Source organism: Elephas maximus, chromosome 5, assembly GCF_024166365.1.
Source record: "Elephas maximus indicus isolate mEleMax1 chromosome 5, mEleMax1 primary haplotype, whole genome shotgun sequence".
Lineage (NCBI taxonomy): Eukaryota > Metazoa > Chordata > Mammalia > Proboscidea > Elephantidae > Elephas > Elephas maximus.
The window spans coordinates 111,093,421-111,110,636 of NC_064823.1; the positions used below are offsets into that span (position 1 = coordinate 111,093,421).

At 42.2% G+C, this 17,216-nt stretch overlaps 2 protein-coding genes across 4 annotated transcripts in view; both read left to right on the plus strand.

The window, feature by feature from the left end:
• Positions 1–13,199, plus strand: part of TEC (tec protein tyrosine kinase) — a 153,328-nt gene extending 140,129 nt beyond the window's left edge. For both annotated transcript variants that reach the window (XM_049886301.1, XM_049886302.1), the window contains exons 15-18: positions 1,052–1,116; positions 4,154–4,272; positions 4,354–4,511; positions 6,621–13,199. In XM_049886301.1, coding sequence (XP_049742258.1) covers positions 1,052–1,116; positions 4,154–4,272; positions 4,354–4,511; positions 6,621–6,704 — 426 coding nt within the window. In that variant the 3' untranslated portion in view covers positions 6,705–13,199. The remainder of the gene's footprint in view (positions 1–1,051; positions 1,117–4,153; positions 4,273–4,353; positions 4,512–6,620) is intronic.
• Positions 9,955–17,216, plus strand: part of TXK (TXK tyrosine kinase) — an 81,698-nt gene continuing 74,436 nt past the window's right edge. For both annotated transcript variants that reach the window (XM_049886306.1, XM_049886309.1), the window contains exon 1: positions 9,955–10,029. In XM_049886306.1, coding sequence (XP_049742263.1) covers positions 10,014–10,029 — 16 coding nt within the window. In that variant the 5' untranslated portion in view covers positions 9,955–10,013. The remainder of the gene's footprint in view (positions 10,030–17,216) is intronic.

Below are 17,216 nucleotides of genomic sequence, written 5' to 3' on the forward strand. Positions count from 1 at the left end.
ATATGCAAGAAATAAGTAAATCAAATAATCCAGAATTGTATTTGACTGATTTAGTATATTATGTTATAATATACAGAAAACATCATAAATGGCACATTAAACTATATTTCCATGACACGTTCTTTGGATTGTTTGGAATCGAGATGGCCAATCACTAAGCAAAGCCACTGGGTAAAAGATTGATCACCCATTTACCTTGTGTGCTGTTAACTTCACCTAGCAAGAACCTGTATTAAGGACTTCATCATTATCAATAAGAAAACTAATAAGAATAGGACTGGGAGGAAAAATTAGATTGACTCTTCTATAGAAAAGTCATCTATAGGTATGATGGTTATAAAAACCCACCCAGTGCCATCGAGTCGATTCCGACTCATAGCGACCCTACAGTACAGAGTAGAACCGCCACACAGAGTTTCCCAGGAGCGCCTGGCAGATTCGAACTGCCGACCCTTTGGTTAGCAGCCGTAGCACTTAACTACTATGCCACTATTTATAATGCTTTATCACAAATATGATTTTCTCACGTGTCTTTCTACCCATTCTTTCAAAAGAACATCGGAAACGGTTCCATAGAGGGCAAAACAGTTTATAAGGATGACATCTCCACACTCTGCAAATGTTGACGGAGTCGCATTAAATTGAATCTGAACAGATGTTACATATTTCTATTTTTTCCCTCTTTTATTGTACTTTAGATCAAGGTTTACAGAACAAATTAGTTTCTCATCAAACAGTACACACATTGTTGTATGACATTGATTAACAACCCTACGACATGTCAACACTCTCCCTTCTCAACCCTGGGTTCCCTTATTACCAGCTTTCCTGTTCCCTCCTGCCTTCCAGTCCCTGCCCCAGGGCTGGTGTGCCCCTTTAGTCTTGTTTGTTCCATGGGCCTGTTCAATCTTTGGCTGAAGGGCAAACCTCAGGAGTGACCTCATTACTGAGCTGAAAGGGTGTCTGGGGGCCATAGTCTCAGGGTTTCTCCAGTACATATTTCTATTTTTATTGTGGAGCTTTGTAACTAATATACAACATTGTCTTCCAGGCTGCCAGAAATTGTCTAGTAAATGAAGCAGGCATTGTGAAAGTATCTGATTTTGGAATGGCCAGGTATGACTGAGTATGTGTGAACATTGTCTGTATATTTTGGATAAAATTGATGTGAGACTCTGACCTTGCCCTTGAAAGTACACAAAGCCTGACTTTTTCTTTGCAGTTTGTATCAGTTTCTTCCTCTCACTGCCTATTTAAGAGCCATTTTGAAACTACATCTTTTGCTCTGTTAGTAAAACATTAGTAGTAGCCATAATTTTTGTGTAACCAGTTCCAGTGCTGTCTAGTCGATGGAACCAATTGCTTTTTCTGGTTCTTAGTGTGTTTTTGGTACAAAGTATTAAAATAAGTTATATTACCAATATTTTTAAAGTTCTTTGCTGAATTTATTCATTTTACTGTTAACTGTAGCTTTTTCCTTGATCAACTGTTGAGAAATCATTATTGCTAATGCTTCATTCTGTAGTTTTAGGTGATTTTCACATTATCTTGTAGAATTAATAAGTGTGAGAATAACCTACGCTGTTCAAACGCTTACCCAAACAAAAGAAATCTTGTTAACGGTTCTCAGATAAATAAATTCCTTAAAATAACCGAGTACACATTGTATGTTAATAATTCTTTCCACTAGGTGGTACTATAGTCTGTTACATACACTACTTTCTCCCTGGTGTGGAATCTTGTTTTTACAGAAGTGTGTTTGGGGGTAAAATTCTTAATGTATCCACATCTGTATGTTTTTATTCTCCTAATTTTTATAATTTTAATAGAGTGTTGGGGGGAAAAAGGCTTTAAAAAGTATTTGATTTGTCCTTGTTTACCTCCCTCCCGTCTCCCTCTGTCCATTCCTCCATCCACATATCTGCCCATCTATCCATCCATAAACAATTAGGTGCCTTGTATGTGCCAGGCACAGTGTTAGGCTGGATCATAGCAGAGAACAAGACATGTGAGTCCCTGTCCACATGCAGTTTATATTCAGGAGGAGGGAGAAACATAAGACGTGGGAATACTTTTTTTAACCAGATAGTGACACATGCTAAGGTGGGTGGGGGTGTGGGATGATGTGATAGAACAGGGTTCTATGGGCCAGATCTGGCCCACCACCTGTTGTTGTACTGTCTGTGAGCCAAGAATGGTTTTTACATTTTTAAACGGTTGGGGAAAAAAATTAAATTTTTTTTTTTTGTACTTTAGATGAAGGTTTACAGCACAAACTAGTTTCTCATTAAACAGTTAGTACACATATTGTTTTATGACATTGGTGAATAACCCCACAACATGTCAACACTCTCTGTAAAAGAAGAACACTTTATGGCACATGAAAATTATTTGAGATTCAAATGTCAATGTCCATAAATAAAGTTTTATTGGGACACAGTCTCACTCTTTATGTGTTGTCTGTGGCTGCTTTCATGCTACAAGAGCAGAGCTGAGCAGTTGTGACAGAGACTGTATGGCCCGCAAAGCCTAAAATATTTATTGTCTCGCCCTTTGCAGAAAAAGTTGGCAGACCCCTGCAATAGCAATAACTTGGGGAGGTTGACATCAAGTGATGGGTTTAGGGCAGGAATGGCCTCTTTGAGATGGACATATGCGAATGGAGACCAAAAGGAGGAAGTAGCCAGTTAGGTGAAACTCGGGGGATAAAACATTCCAGGTGCAAAAGCTTGAGGTCTGGGACAGTTTGGCCTGCTCAAGAAACCAAAAGAAGGTCTGAGTAGCTGGCCCATTGCCAGCCTGAGGAGCAGGGTATGAGATGGGTTGTAAGGGCAGGCAAGGCCAAGCCTTATAGGGCCAAATTTAGCTACTAAGGAAACTCAGGCCAAAGGAGGTGAGAAAGCTCTAGAACTTCTGACTCTCAGGACATTAATTACCCAGTGTACTTTATTTTTTTGGAGTCCCTGGGTGCTGCAAACAGTTCACATGCTCAACTGCTAATGGAAAGTTTGGAGGTTCGGATCCACCCACAGGCACCTTGGAAGAAAGGCCTGGCGACTACTTCCAAAAAATCGGCCATTGAAAATCCTGTGGAGCAGAGTTCTCCTCTGACACACATGGGGTTACCATAAATTGGAGTCAACTCAATGGCAGCTGGTTGGCTCTTTATTTGCTTTGTGTAAAGATATTCTATACCTGAGTCAACGCAGTCCTCAACTTTCATATGTTTGACTTTGAGCAATCTGTGCTTTTGCATCCACCCCTCTAAAACACCTTTGCTATACTAAATTCAGACTCCCCTGACTGACGAACAATTTGATCTGGCTTATGGTGGCACTGCCTGCCAGCCAGCAGCTTCTTTTTTTGCTGAGTCACAATCTTTGTCTATACAGTAGAAGAAGCTTGTGCAATTATTTGAATATTTTTGGGCAGCTAGTAGAAATGAACCTTAAATGAACATATAATACATAAATATATTCCTCTTGTAAATACATACTAAAAATATTATAGTCCTAGATCCCTCACCCCTAATGAAAGATTCTGCCCAGGGGCAACCACTGGTACTGGTTTATGTGTATCCTATGTTCTTTGTTCGCATAGAAAAAATATGTAGTGTTGTTTCGAGTGTTTGAGTGTGTGTGGGGGGGGTATGATACCATAGTATATAAATGTATACCGTTTACGTACATTACTTTGCAATATGCTTTTTTCACATGCCATAGTTTTCAAATTGTGCTCTGTGGAATTGTGGGAGCTAAATGCATTGTGTCTCCAGACCCTCTGCGCCACTTCCTGTAGAGCAGCTCTGCCTTAGATGTTTTATGTATTGAGCTTTTAGGTGAAATTTTGTTTCAAAGAACAAAATTTTTATTGTATTATGCCTCTATTGCTTTAAAAAAAAAAAAAGAGAGAAAAATGAAAGCGCAGATACTAACCTTAAGATGTGTCCTTCTCATGCACGTAAATAAAACTGAGAGGAAGATGGAAATCACCAGGTGTGGCCACAGAGGTAAACATTTAGCTTCAACCGGATGCTTGTTGGACTTGTCAGTCAACTGTGTTTTTGATTGTCAGGGAGAAAAAAAATTAAAGAACATGTACGAAATGCGAATAGTGCCTCAGAGGTATAACCCCACGGTGTGTCCCACTCTAGGTACGTTCTGGATGATCAGTACACAAGCTCTTCTGGTGCTAAATTTCCTGTGAAGTGGTGTCCACCCGAAGTGTTTAATTACAGCCGCTTCAGCAGCAAGTCCGATGTTTGGTCATTTGGTATGTCCCATTGTCCATGTTTCCTCAAGACTGCTCTGAAGAAGTGGATATTGCATTGGCTAACCCTTATCCTTTTTTCAGGTGTTTTAATGTGGGAAGTATTCACTGAAGGCAGAATGCCCTTTGAAAAAAACACCAACTATGAGGTGGTAACCATGGTTACTCGCGGCCACCGACTCTGCCGGCCGAAGTTGGCATCCATATACGTATACGAGGTGATGTTGAGGTGTTGGCAGGAGGTATAAACATTTTTTGTGTGCATTCATTTTGAATCTAAAACATTTGGGGATCTGGGCTTGAGAGGTGGATAATATACAGTTTTTACTGAGTGGGTGCTTCTTCCGTAGTGGTTTCAAACTCTAGGTAGGAAGCCAATCCTATCAACTCTGTTCTGAATAACAGGAAGGAGAATGTGAAGAAGTGGAAAATGCTAGTAATTAATTCAGTAAATACAGGTTGTTGCCCCTCTCCCAAGTGGACATCTTGGCCACCATTGCCTGATTTTAGGGACAGGGGGAATAAGCCTGGAGAATTAGTAGTTCTTCTTTGACTGGATCTCTTATAGGGTTGACGTATCATTCTTCCACCTGAGAAGATTTCTTTCTCTAGACTGCAACTTCCCTAGGTCTCTTTTCTTACAGTCTTTGGAAGTTTTCTTTCCTCACGTGATGAAATGTCACCTCAGAGTCAGAGCCCTGGTGGCACAGTGGTTAACAGTTACAGCTGCTAACCAAAAGATCAACAATTCGAATCCAGCAGCCACTCCTTGGAAACCCTATGGGGCAGTTCTACTCTGCCCTGTAGGGTCACTATGAGTCGGATCAATTCAACAACAATGGGTTTGGTTTTTTGGTGTAGAAGATATTAGAGACCAAAATGACTTTTGAAAGATGAAAATATGAGCTCAATTGTACCGAATGCTTTACATATATTATCTGATTTAATTCTCAAAATAACCCTTCGAGGTGTAGGCTGTTTTGCTATTACCACCCTGTAGATGAGAAGACCCAGGTTCATGAAGTTGATGCTTATGCACGGCCACTTAGCCATAGATCAGCAGGAGCCTGTCTGACTCCAAAGGCCGTACTCCCAGTGACTTGCTATAATGCCTCACAGGAACATTGGGGTGGGCAGTCCTGGGCAGGAAGTGATGTTGGGGGAAAGAGATCAGTATCAGCAAAGATGAGGAGGCAGGGATAAACATGGCATGTGTACACGAGAGTGAAGCTTGGTCTGATGGAAAGCAGAGGGCCCATGTAAGAATTTTGGGGGAAAAGAAATTGGGCAAGTAGGGAGTGGGGAAAGGGCACTGCAAATGATCAGGGTTTGATTTGGCAATAAGGAGCTTTATTCATTCCAAAATTTTCTCATCGTTTAAACTCACACAGCATGCCACAGTGAAGCACTCATTGCTTTGGGATTGGGACATGCAAGTGTCCCTAAATGGGTCTGTCTCTGCCCAGATCCATCCTGCATGTTCTACTGCTGGACTACTCTTCCTAAAACCCTGCTCTCACATCCTTACTCAAAAACTGAATAAAGCTTCTTACCAAACCCAAATCAAAGCAGTCGAGCCACTTCCAACTCATGGCAACCACATGTGTTGCAGAGTAGAACTGCCCTCCATACCAAATCTGTTGCCATCGAGTTGATTCTGACTCATAGCTTTTATTTTCATAGCAACCCTGTAGGACAGAGTAGAACTGTCCCATAGTGTTTCCAAGGAGTAGCTGGTGGATTCAAACTGCCAAACTTTTGAGTAGCAGCAATGCATTTAACCACTGTACCACCAGGGCTTCGCCTTACAAAGGTTTTTTTGTTTTTTTTTTTTCTCATTTTATTTATTTTGTTGTTGTTAAGAATATACACATCAAAACATACACCAACTCAACAGTTTTTACATGTATAATTCAGTGACATTGATTATATTCTTTGAGTTGTGCAACCATCCTCACCCTCCTTTTCTGAGTTGTTTTTCCCCCATTAACATAAACTCACTGCCTCCTGAGATTCCCATCTAATCTTTCAAGTTGCTGTTGTCAGTTTTATTCCATGTAGATAGATCTTAAAAGAGCTCAAGGAAGACATTTTTTACTAGTTAAGCTAAACTATTATTTGGTTTTAAGATGTCAGTCTCTAGGGTTTTCAAGGCTATGACCTTTCAGAAACCGATTGCCAGGCCTTTCTTTCTAGGCATCTCTGAGTGGATTTGAACTGCCAACATTTTGGCATCACCCAGTCCCAAAGCAATGAATGCTTCACTGTAGCATATTATGTGAGTTTGAACAATCAGAAAATTTTGGAATAGACTGTGGAACCCATAGCTTCTCTTTGATTTTTAATTGTAGAAACCAGAGGGAAGGCCTTCCTTTGAAGATTTGCTGCGCACGATAGACGAGCTAGTCGAGTGTGAAGAATCTTTTGGAAGATAAAGTGGTGTTGTGACCGGTGGCTCCCAGATTCAAAAGCACGTGGAAGAAATGGCACTTTGTGGTTTTTAATTTATTCAGCACCTGAACGTGCAGATTGTTTTACTTATAAAATGGAAACACCTAAAGCATTTGCTTCCAGACTAACTTTACCTCTAAGACTGTGGCCGAGTCTTCCAGATTATGAAAATGCTGCCTGAGAGGTGGTGATTAAAAGCGTTCACTTTTATTCATTCCACAGGCACTCGAGTGTCCATTATGTGCCGGGCACTATGTCCAGGCTCTGGGGCTCGCCCCAGTGTGGGGCTGTACATGGGGCCATGTTAGCTGGTGCCAGTGGGAGGCCAGGGTATTTGGGAAGGGGAAGGGTATTAGAGCCGTGTTTCAGCAGCCCCTCTCCTCCCTTTGACTTCTGCAGAAATCTGGGCCCAGGGCATTGTCTAGAATGTGGGTTCTGAGTGAATCAGGAGTCCACCTCAGATCAGTACTGAAGTTTTATTTTGAACAAAACTAACTGCTCTTAGTATTACATTGAAAAATATGTGCACGCTGTATATATTGTAAATATGTATAATATATAAAGTTATATATTTATAAGAAACGTGAGTTGTCTTTTAATTGAAACTTTCAACTCTGTAACATATCAACTGTAATATATTCTTAGGACTATGCCTTACCACTGTCAATCCTTTTCCTCTGGGAATCAGCTATTCCCTACTGAAGAGAAAGAAGCCTGGACCGACCCCTTCCGTCATGAATACCCCTGCCTCACTCTGGTGGGTCTGTTTGGGGATGCCTGTCCACCTTAAGGGAGTCCCTCGGTGGTACAAGTGGTCAACGCACTTGGCTGCTAACCAAAAAGTTGGAGGTTCAAGTGCAGCCAGAGGCACCCTGGAAGAAAGGTCTAGTGATCTACTTCTGGAAAATCAGCCATTGAAAACCCTATGGAGCACAGTTCTACTCTGATACACGTGGTGTCACTGTGAATTGAAATCGACTCGATGGCAGCCAGTTTTGTTCCTGGGTAGTGCAAAGGGTTAATGCGTTCAGCTGGTAACTGAAATGTTGGAGATTTGAGTCCACAGGCTCATCAGAGGAAAGGCCTGGGGTGATCTACTTTTAAGAAATCGGCCACAGAAAACTCTTATTCTACTCTGCGTTTCTGTTCTGGAGTGCTGTTCTGTTCTGACACCGACAAGGTCATCATGAGTCCGAATCAACCTGACAGCAACTGGAACTGGTTTAGTTTAAGCCCCCAACAGTGTACATGTTTGGACTAAATGATTCTGCTCGTATTGTCCACAGCTAATTGGAATGAAGCAGAAAATTGACCGATGGACAAAGAGGCCGATGGACAAAGAGGAAAATGGAGTAGATGCTCAAGAGAAGCAGAGAACAGTCTAGGCAGCTACCAAGCAAAATAGAGCAATGTACTGAGCAGCTCCCCGCCCCCCCCAGGTGCTTTTCAGGAGACCTGGCTGGACTTTGGGTCCTGAATCCACAAGCTTGTCTATGATAGCCTTGCAATAGACCCCACTACCGAGTTTGCTTGAGTGGGTTTCTGACCTTTACAATTTCTGACTAAGACGCCAGCTGAGTTAGAGCCTTTGTTTTTTCTCATAAGCCCCGGAGACACATAGCCCATCATCAAAAGCAGAGACCATTTATTATCCAACACACTATTTTTAGTATTATGAAGTAGGAAGCCAAAGAAAATATAGGGCCTTCCTTTAGAATTTCTGGCCCCTCTGGGTACTGCTGGGGTCTCTCCTGTGCTGTGGAGCATTGTGTGTGTACGAAAGCTGGAGCTGGCTGCTCTGAGCAGTGCCTTCGCTGTGGCTGGAAGGACTGCCTCTTTCCATCATGGCCAGTCTGGAGCCTGGGCACCAGGCAGGCCATCTGCTGAAGGCTGTGCTCCTTGTTCCTTTGTGCCCTTTATAGTGGAAAGAAAATAACATATTTACCCTAAGTCTTGCCATAATCTCATTGCCACGTTCCTCCTCATCTTCCTGTTTAACTACCCCATCACAAAAACATACACACCTTTTAAGTGAATTATAGCTCTTTCAAGAAGCTTGTCATATGCAAGCTATACCTGGAAATTTTTGTCATACTTTTCTACTTTCTTATTATTAGTAGTAGTAGTAGTATTCCTACTCCCCATCATATTTTTTCCTTTTCACCTTAAGGAGATGTGGTAAGTGCTTGCTGGGTGGTGTTCAAGATAGTGAAAGAGAAGCGATAGTCCTTACCCTAACAGTCACTATACTTTTGCTGTTCTTAGATATTACCTAGCAACATTTGTAAATACTTTCTTCAAAAATCTTTAAATATTTCACTAAAACTTAAATTTTTTTTTTCCAATATGTAGACCCCATGTGTTACAGAGTAGACTTGCTCTATAGGGTTTCCTTGGCTGTCATCTTTACAGAAGCGGATCGCCAGAACTTTCTTCTGTGGCATTGCTGCATAGCTTTGAACTGCCACCTTTTAGGTTAGTATGCAATCACAAACCACTTGTGCCACCCAGACACCTATGTGAAAGCATAGCTAAGGCAAAAGGTGAGGCAAAAATAGAAGGATCCACCCAGAATGCTAAATAGGTCTTAGTTTATAAGGCAGTAAATAGAAAGGCCAATGTCAATATTCAGTGTCTTCATTAAAGCTGCTCCTTTTGGGTTGTATTTTCCAATGGGATGATGTGAAACCTCCAAGTGTGTTTTGTATTGTTAATGTTTTTGTATTTTTTGCCATGCCTCAATAGCCTTTTAGATGTATTATTAGACTGACTTTTCCTCCGATCATAATAATTTTCCATAATAAGGTCCCAGAAGTGTGAGTAGTAGCAAGAGGGCAAGATATTCTAGATTTAGTACTACAAAACCTGGAATCTAATTCTGCCTCCACCGCTAACTGTGTGGCCTGCGGCAAATCCCTTAACCTATCTATGCCCCCATTTCCTCCTCTGTTGAAAGAGGGCTGTTTGATTTGCTGAATTTGAAGGTCCTTTTCACCTTAAAATTTTGCGATTTCTGACAAACATTTCTTGGAGTCACTCGGGGGTCATTTGGGAAGAGGAACTATCTAGCAACCTCCTCAGAGGTGTGGATACAGATTCTTGAGCTTTCTTATATAGGCCATTAGGTTGTCATTCACCCAGTGCTCTTGAGGTTTTTAAAACAGGAAAATAGGTGGGGTTAACTTTGCCCGTGAGAAACGTCTTGGGCGAGCTATGATTTCAGTTCAAAGATGTGTGTGTTTTTGTGACTTGAGCTCTGCTGAAGACCCGAATGCTGTCTGCAGAGTGCAGCCATGATTCTTTCCACCTGTAAGTAAGATGGGCTTTGTCATTTATTTTCAGCTGGCGTGTTAGTTGTTGTTGAACACCGGACCAGAGAAAGTTTTTTCTAAGGTGTGGGACTGGTAAAAGTTTGGAGATCATTTCTCCAGATGTTTTGATAGAATTTTGTTTGCTTGTTATTTTAGAAAGTATTTGTGGTAGTACAACTCCTTTTTAGTAAATGTTCAACACTGAGAACACAAAACATAACAGGGTCCATAAATCTGTATGTGTGTGTAGAAGTGCAGTCAGTTTGAAAAGTGTTTGTTTTCAAATGATATTTAGTGTAAAGAACTCAGGGCTGAAGGCCAGGAGACCAAATTCTTATTCTGGATTTGCTATTGACTCAGTGAGTCACTGTTATGGATTGAATTGTGTCCCCTAGAAATATGTGTCATAAACCCTAACCTCTATGCTGTGGTTATAATCTGATTTGGGAATGAACTGTCTTTGCTAAATTAATGAGGCAGGATTAGTGTAGGGTGTAGCTTGAGTCTATCTCTTTTGAGATATAAAAGCCAGAAACCAAACCAAACCCATTGCCATCAAGTCAATTCCAACTCATACCAACCCTATAGGACAGAGAACTGCCCTCATAGAGTTTCCAAGGAGTTCCTGGTGGATTTGAACTGCCAACATTTTGGTTAGCAGCTGCAGCACTTAATCACTGCGCCACCAGGGTTTCCCAAGATTTAAAAGAGGTTAAATAAGCAGACAGAGCAGAGATGGGGGAAGATTGACGCCAAGCTACATAGAAATCTCCAAGGAAGCAGGAAACAAGTGAAGAGACAAGAACCCTCCTCCAGAGCCGACAGAGATAGAGAAAGCCTTCCCCTAAGGTTGGCGCCCTGATTTTGGACTTCTAGCCTCCTAAACTGTGAGAAAATAAATTTCTGTTTGTTAATGCCATCCAGTTGTGGTACTTCTGTTATACCAGCACTAGATAACTAAGACAGGATTTGGGACTGAGAAGTGGGGGTGCTGCTCTAATAAATGCCCACAATGGGGAAGTGGTTTTGGAATTGGGTAATAGGTGGAGGCTGGAAGAGTTTTAAGATGCCTAAGGTCAGCAGTTTGAACCCACCAGCCTTTCTGTAGGAGAGAGACGCAGTGTTCTGCTTCCATAAAGATTTACAGCCCTGGAAACCCTATGGGGCAGTTCTCCTCTGTCCTGTAGGGTCACTATGAATCGAATCGATTCGACAGCAGTGGGTTTGGTTTTTTGGTTTAATAGTAAAGCTTAAATTGCCTTGAAGAGACTGTTGGTAGAGTTATGGACGTCAAAGGCAATTCTGGTGAGGGCTCAGAGGGAAATAAGGAGAGCCATAGAGAAAGTCTCTATAGTCTTAGAGAATACATATGGTGCCAGCAGTAGAAAGTTGCTAGAAATGTGGATGTTAAATGTGCTTCTGGTAAGGCTTTAAAAGGAAATGATGAGCATGTGATGGGACAGTGGAGGAAAGGCAATGTTTTTCATGCAGTGGCAAAGTATTTGTCTGAATTACAATCAAATGTTTGGTGGAAGGTAGAACTTGTAAGTGATGAACTTGGATATTTGGCTGAGGTGATTTCTAAGCAAGATCTTAAAGGGGCTGTAGGATTTCTCCTTGCTGCTTATAGTAAAATGCAAGAGGAAAGAGATGGAATTAAAAATGAGCTGGGCAAAATAAAAAAAGAACTTTAAGATTTGAAAAATTCTGTTGTACAAACTAAGGGTGTGTGTCCTAGTATTTTCACCAAGGGTGTGGTTGCACAATCTTTTGTTAAAAAGATTAAGCCTGTGACTGATGGATCTAATCCGCTACCACAGCAGAAAACCCATCAGCTTAGACTGAAGGTGACACGGAAAGAAAGAAAGGAAAGTACGCTGTCTGCCTCTTGGAATTCTACAGGCAGAAAACAGGCCAAAGGAGCTACATCTTTTGTCCTCTAAGAAAAGAAAAGAAAAGGACCATCCCTGGAACAGCTTGGAGATTAGCAGAATTGTTGGAAGGAGCACGGGAAGCCGGGCCTTGTTGATTTCAAAGGGTGGGGCCATGGTCTCCTGGATCTCAAGGGAGGGGCCACAGTCTCCTAGATTTAAAAAAATCAGATCTTCACTAACTAGGTTCCAGAATGTGGGGCTTCCATTAAGGTGTGCCAGGGAGATGGGGCTACTGCCCAAAGCTGAGAGGGCGGGGCTGCCATGCCCAAGGGGCAGAAGAATAGGGCCTACCAGGGCTGAGGGGGTGGGGTTGCCACTCAGATGGACTAGGAGAATTGTGCCACCCAAAGCTGAGGAGAAGAGTTGCTGTTCCAGGGGACCTGGAAGGCAGAGCTGAAGCCCAAGGTCGAGAGGCCTCAGCCCAGAATCCAGAGGGCATGGCCAACACTCAGAGTCTGGAGGGCAGGGCCATTGCCCAGATGATTCCAAAGAACAGAGGATTATTTTCAAGCCTTGAGAGTTAATGTAAATTGTTCTGCTGGTTTTTGGACCAGCTGGATGTCCATTATCCCTTTTTTCCCTCAATTTTTCCCATTTATAATGGAAATGTTTACCCTGTGTCTGTTCTACCATTGTGCTTTCGAAACAGATAATTTGTAGTATAGATTTCACAGGTTCACATATGAAGAGGAGTTTTGCCCCAGGATGGAATACACCTAAAATCTCACCCATATTTGATTTAGATGATTCAGAAGATGAGATTTTGGACTTGGAGTTGGTATAATACTTTTGGGATGATGTGACAGAGTAAATATATTTTGCATGTGCCAAGGACATGAATTTTGGGGGGCCAAAGTGTGGAATGCTATGGATTGAATTGTGTCCCCCAGAAATATCTGTTGTAAATCCTAACCTTTATGCCTGTGGTTATAACCCCATTTGGGAATGGGCTGTGTTTGTTACGTTAATGAAACAGGATTATTGTAGGGTGTATCTTGAGTCAATCTCTTTTGAGATATAAAAGAGATTAAACAAGCAAGCGAGGAAGCAGAGATGGGAGAGAATAGATGCCAAGCCACATGGAGATCTTTAAGGAACCAGGAAGTGGAAGCTAAAGAGACAATGACCTTCCTCCAGAGCCAACGGAGAAAGTCTTCCCTTAGGTCTGGCACCCTGAATTCGGACTGCTAGCCTCCTAAACTGTGAGAAAATAAATTTCTGTTTGTTAAAGCCATACACTTTTGGTATTTCTGTTATAGCAACACTAGATAACTAATACAGTCGTTTTGGTGGGTTTTGTTAAATTGGGGACTCCCTTTTGCACACATCTTAATCAGATGTCATAAGAAACCATAGTTAAAAATCACAGGTGCTGCATGAACTTAATTTTTGAAGTAATTTAGAAGACTGTTCAGTCCAATGTGCAATTTTTGGAAATGCACATTTAAATTTGCTATAAGATTCAGCAGTAAGTGCCTTATTGTGCAAATAATAAAAAAATAGGGAAGGGGAATACTGTCTTCTGATTTTAATTCTGAATGACTATGGACCCAAGCTTCAATAAAGCTCAGTCACGTCAGACCAAAGCAATCAAAGGACAGCTAACAAAGTTAAGTTTTGCATTTCTAGTTTTCAGGTGGAATTTGGAAAAATTGATGGTAGTTTTTAAATGTCATCTGTCTAAACCAGATCACCTAACACTTGTTGGTAGAATTATTTTAAAAAATGAAAAAGACTATTCCAAGTTGTGCTGACCTGGAAATAACTTATGGTTTTGCTCCACTCAGATAAAAACAAGCAGAGGAAAGGAGAAAAACCTAAAAAGTAGTAACTTGTCCCTTACCCTCCCCAATGACAGGACAAAGCTGAGCAGTGGCTTAATATTAGCCTTGAAATATTAAAAGCTGTGTAAACATATGCTCTTCATTTCCCTGAAGTCAGAACTACACTGAAGGTTGTACAGTATAAGGGGAAGGATTTGGCTATATGTAAAATAAATAATTGTAAGGGTGGAGACAAGGATTAAAATGCCTAAGGGGTTACATAGGAGACTGTCCATTGGGTGGACTCCGAAGGAATCTCACTCCCCCTTCCAGCACAGTGTCAGTGGTACCAGCAGATCTTGCAGCCGAGCATTTCTTTGAATCACAAGCTGGGTGTCCGTGGCCACATGTCTTGGGCGTGATGCCTGTGAGCTTGTGATGAACTTTGAGATCACAGAGAACAGTGTTCTAGGAAACACAGCTGTGAGCTCGGGCGGGGGGAGGGGAGTAGTTGTGTGCAAGATGAATGCAAAGTCCAGGTTGCACCAGCTCATTAATGGGATGAGATTTAAAAAAAAAATGCCCGCGTAGAGCAAACGAGGGCTTCAGGGTACTGGGAATATGTGTTATGCCCAGGGCTTTGTTCTGGCTGAAGCTGTGAAACAGATGAGCCGTGCTTAGAGAGGACTTCTGCCTTTGCTTTCAGGACCCTCTGTCTCCCAGGAACACTGCCTCCCCTGGTGTCCAGTGCCCTATCCAACTTCCCAGGTTTCTAGAGTCTTCTCGCCCATTTTCCACACATGGTGCCCTTCAGGTCCCAGTCAAGTGAAGCACCATTCTTAGTAATCTTCCTCCCAAATTTATCAGTTTACTATTCTACAGAAGTATAATGTCAAAAGTTAGTTTGGGGGCCTCACACAGGGTTGCTAACTCATTTTGTCCGCTGCATTTAAAAAGTCTAACATCTAGTTACCATTTCTTATAAGAATGGATATATTAATATCAGAAGGAGAAAGACACACACATAAAAATGATCCGTTTAACACCCCAGTATGTGAAGGGCATAAACTCAGAATAAAGGATAGCTTTCTAAAACGAATAGTCATTTTTACAAAAACTCAAACTTTTCTTTCCTTCTCTTTTTCTCCTCCATTGGTTTCAGCTCTTGGTTTAGTGTTTGCAAAGCCTTTTCTAATGCCCAGTTGGCGGGAGAAATCCATGCTGAAGAAAAGCTAGCTAGTGTGTTGCTTTTTCGAGGTAATACGGGGTTAACTCAATTAAAATGTGCCTGTCTTCAAAAGCCCTTTAAGAAATGGATCTAGTGGTGGGAATTTACGACAGAGTACTAACCTAAAAGGTTACTGGTGTGAACCCAACCAAAGGCACTGCGGAGGAAAGGCCTGGTGATATGCTCCCCTAAAGATTCAACAACAACAACAAAACACCCACTGCTGTCAAGTGAATTCCAACTCAGCAACGCTATAGGACAGAGTAGAACTGCCCCATACAGTTTCCAAGGCTGTAATGTTTACAGAAGCAGGCTGCCACATCTTCCTACTGCAGAGCCGCTGGTGTGTTCAGCCTTTCAGTTAGCACCTGAGCCCTTTAACCACTGCGCCACCAGGTCTCCTCCCCTGAAGATTACAGCCAAGAAAACCCTATGGTGCAGTTCTACCCTGTGACACATGGGGTCTTCGTGAGTCAGAATCGATTGGATAGCAACGGTTTGGTTTTTTGTTTTACTTTTTTTTTAATGAGGAAAATTGGCCTTTCTGTAAGTTTCTGGGGGAAAAAATAAGTTATATCTTATAGCTAACAATAGGATCAGCTCGGAGCCACTTTTCCAGAGCCACAGCTTTGTTTTCAAGGCTTTTCCCCACTCATCACAGCCCTTCAGCTGCAAATGCAATGCCGACTGCTCCAGACATTGCTTCTTGTAAAAACATGACCTGCAGCGTCCGACTGGGAGACAAGCCTGCTTTTGCTCTCAAGGCAGCTCTGGAAACGGAACTAGTTATTCATGTTTTGAAATAAAAATCACCAACCGGCTGCCAGTTATTATGGCCCAGTTCAGTAGGAATAAATTTCACTTAAGGCACTGTCAGAACGAAACTCTGACATCGGAAAGCCAGAGGACGAACAAGAGGTTACGCCGATGCAAACCTCAAAACACTAGAAAAGGAGGGCGTGACACCGCCTTTGCTCCCCGGAGGGCTGTGGCTCCACAGCTTCTCATCTGCTTTTATTTGCTATCCTGAAAGGTGACTTTAGGAACTGTTCTGACAAATGGCTCTTGATTCTCCTCACGTTTGTTCCCTTCCGGTGCCCCCTGTTGGGAACACATTTCCAAACAGAGCCCTACTGTAGCACCCACAAGCCTCTGCAGGTGGGAGGAATGCTAATACGGACCTTGCCTGGTAGAGAGAAAGGGACAGAGCCTTCCCAGGAAAGAACACAAATGTCAAATAAAATTAGGGGTTCAACGCGCCAGTTCCTAAAGGTCACAAAGATTACGTCTGGATGCAATGCCCTTTTCGTGATTTGCAGGCACATGGCATATAATTAAAGATATTTGCCTGGAGATAAGAAGCAGGTGAGCCCAGCAGCATAGGTTTAAGCCCAGGAGAGGAAACTCCGGTTTCTTCAGGTAATAAGCCTCTTCTTATCTTGAAGATCACCACGTTTCCTTCCGCAGGCAAATAGTCATTGTCCATCTCGGGGGTATTTTAGTCTCTCTGGCAAAGGCTCTTGGTATGCCTGAGTATCTGCCTAAATTGGGAATTTTTCAAAGAAGCAAATTTGTTTTTTCTGCCTGTTAATCAGCCAAAGGATTCAAAGAATTACTTTTCTAATCACAGTTTATGCGCGGAAGTGAGCTTCCCACTTACCCAGGAGACCTGTGATGCTGTAAATTGAAAACGACTCGGAATCTAATAATCCTTGATATCTGTTTTGGAATAAATTTTGTTCCAATAGTTTAATTTACAGATAACGAAGCGTAGTGTCTTAGAAAGCCATGCCAAACAGGAGAACTCCAGGGAGCTGTTTGGCTTTCATGGTTTTTCTTTTATTTACTCAGCAATCATTTACTGGGCACCAACTATTTGCTAGCGACTGTGTCCCCGGGTGGTGCAAAAGGTAACTGCTCAGCTGCAAATGGAGAGGTTGGAGTCCACCCAGTGGTACCTCAGAAGAAAGGCCTGGCAATCTACTGCTGAAAAATCAGCTGTTGAAAACCCTGTGGAGCACAGTTCTACTCTGGCACAGAATGGACTCTAGTGGGAATGTCTTCCTTTGAGGCCAGAATAGACACTGGGCTCAGGGCAGAGGAGTTGGGGGCTCAAGATCAGCTTTGCATTACTTTGCCTTCGTCCCCTATTTTATCTTCAGAGGAAGAGCCATACCTGCTTCCATCTGTTTACCTTAGATGTACCCAATACTCACTAAATGAGTGACGGGAAACTCAGTGAGGGGAAAGGTCAGTAACC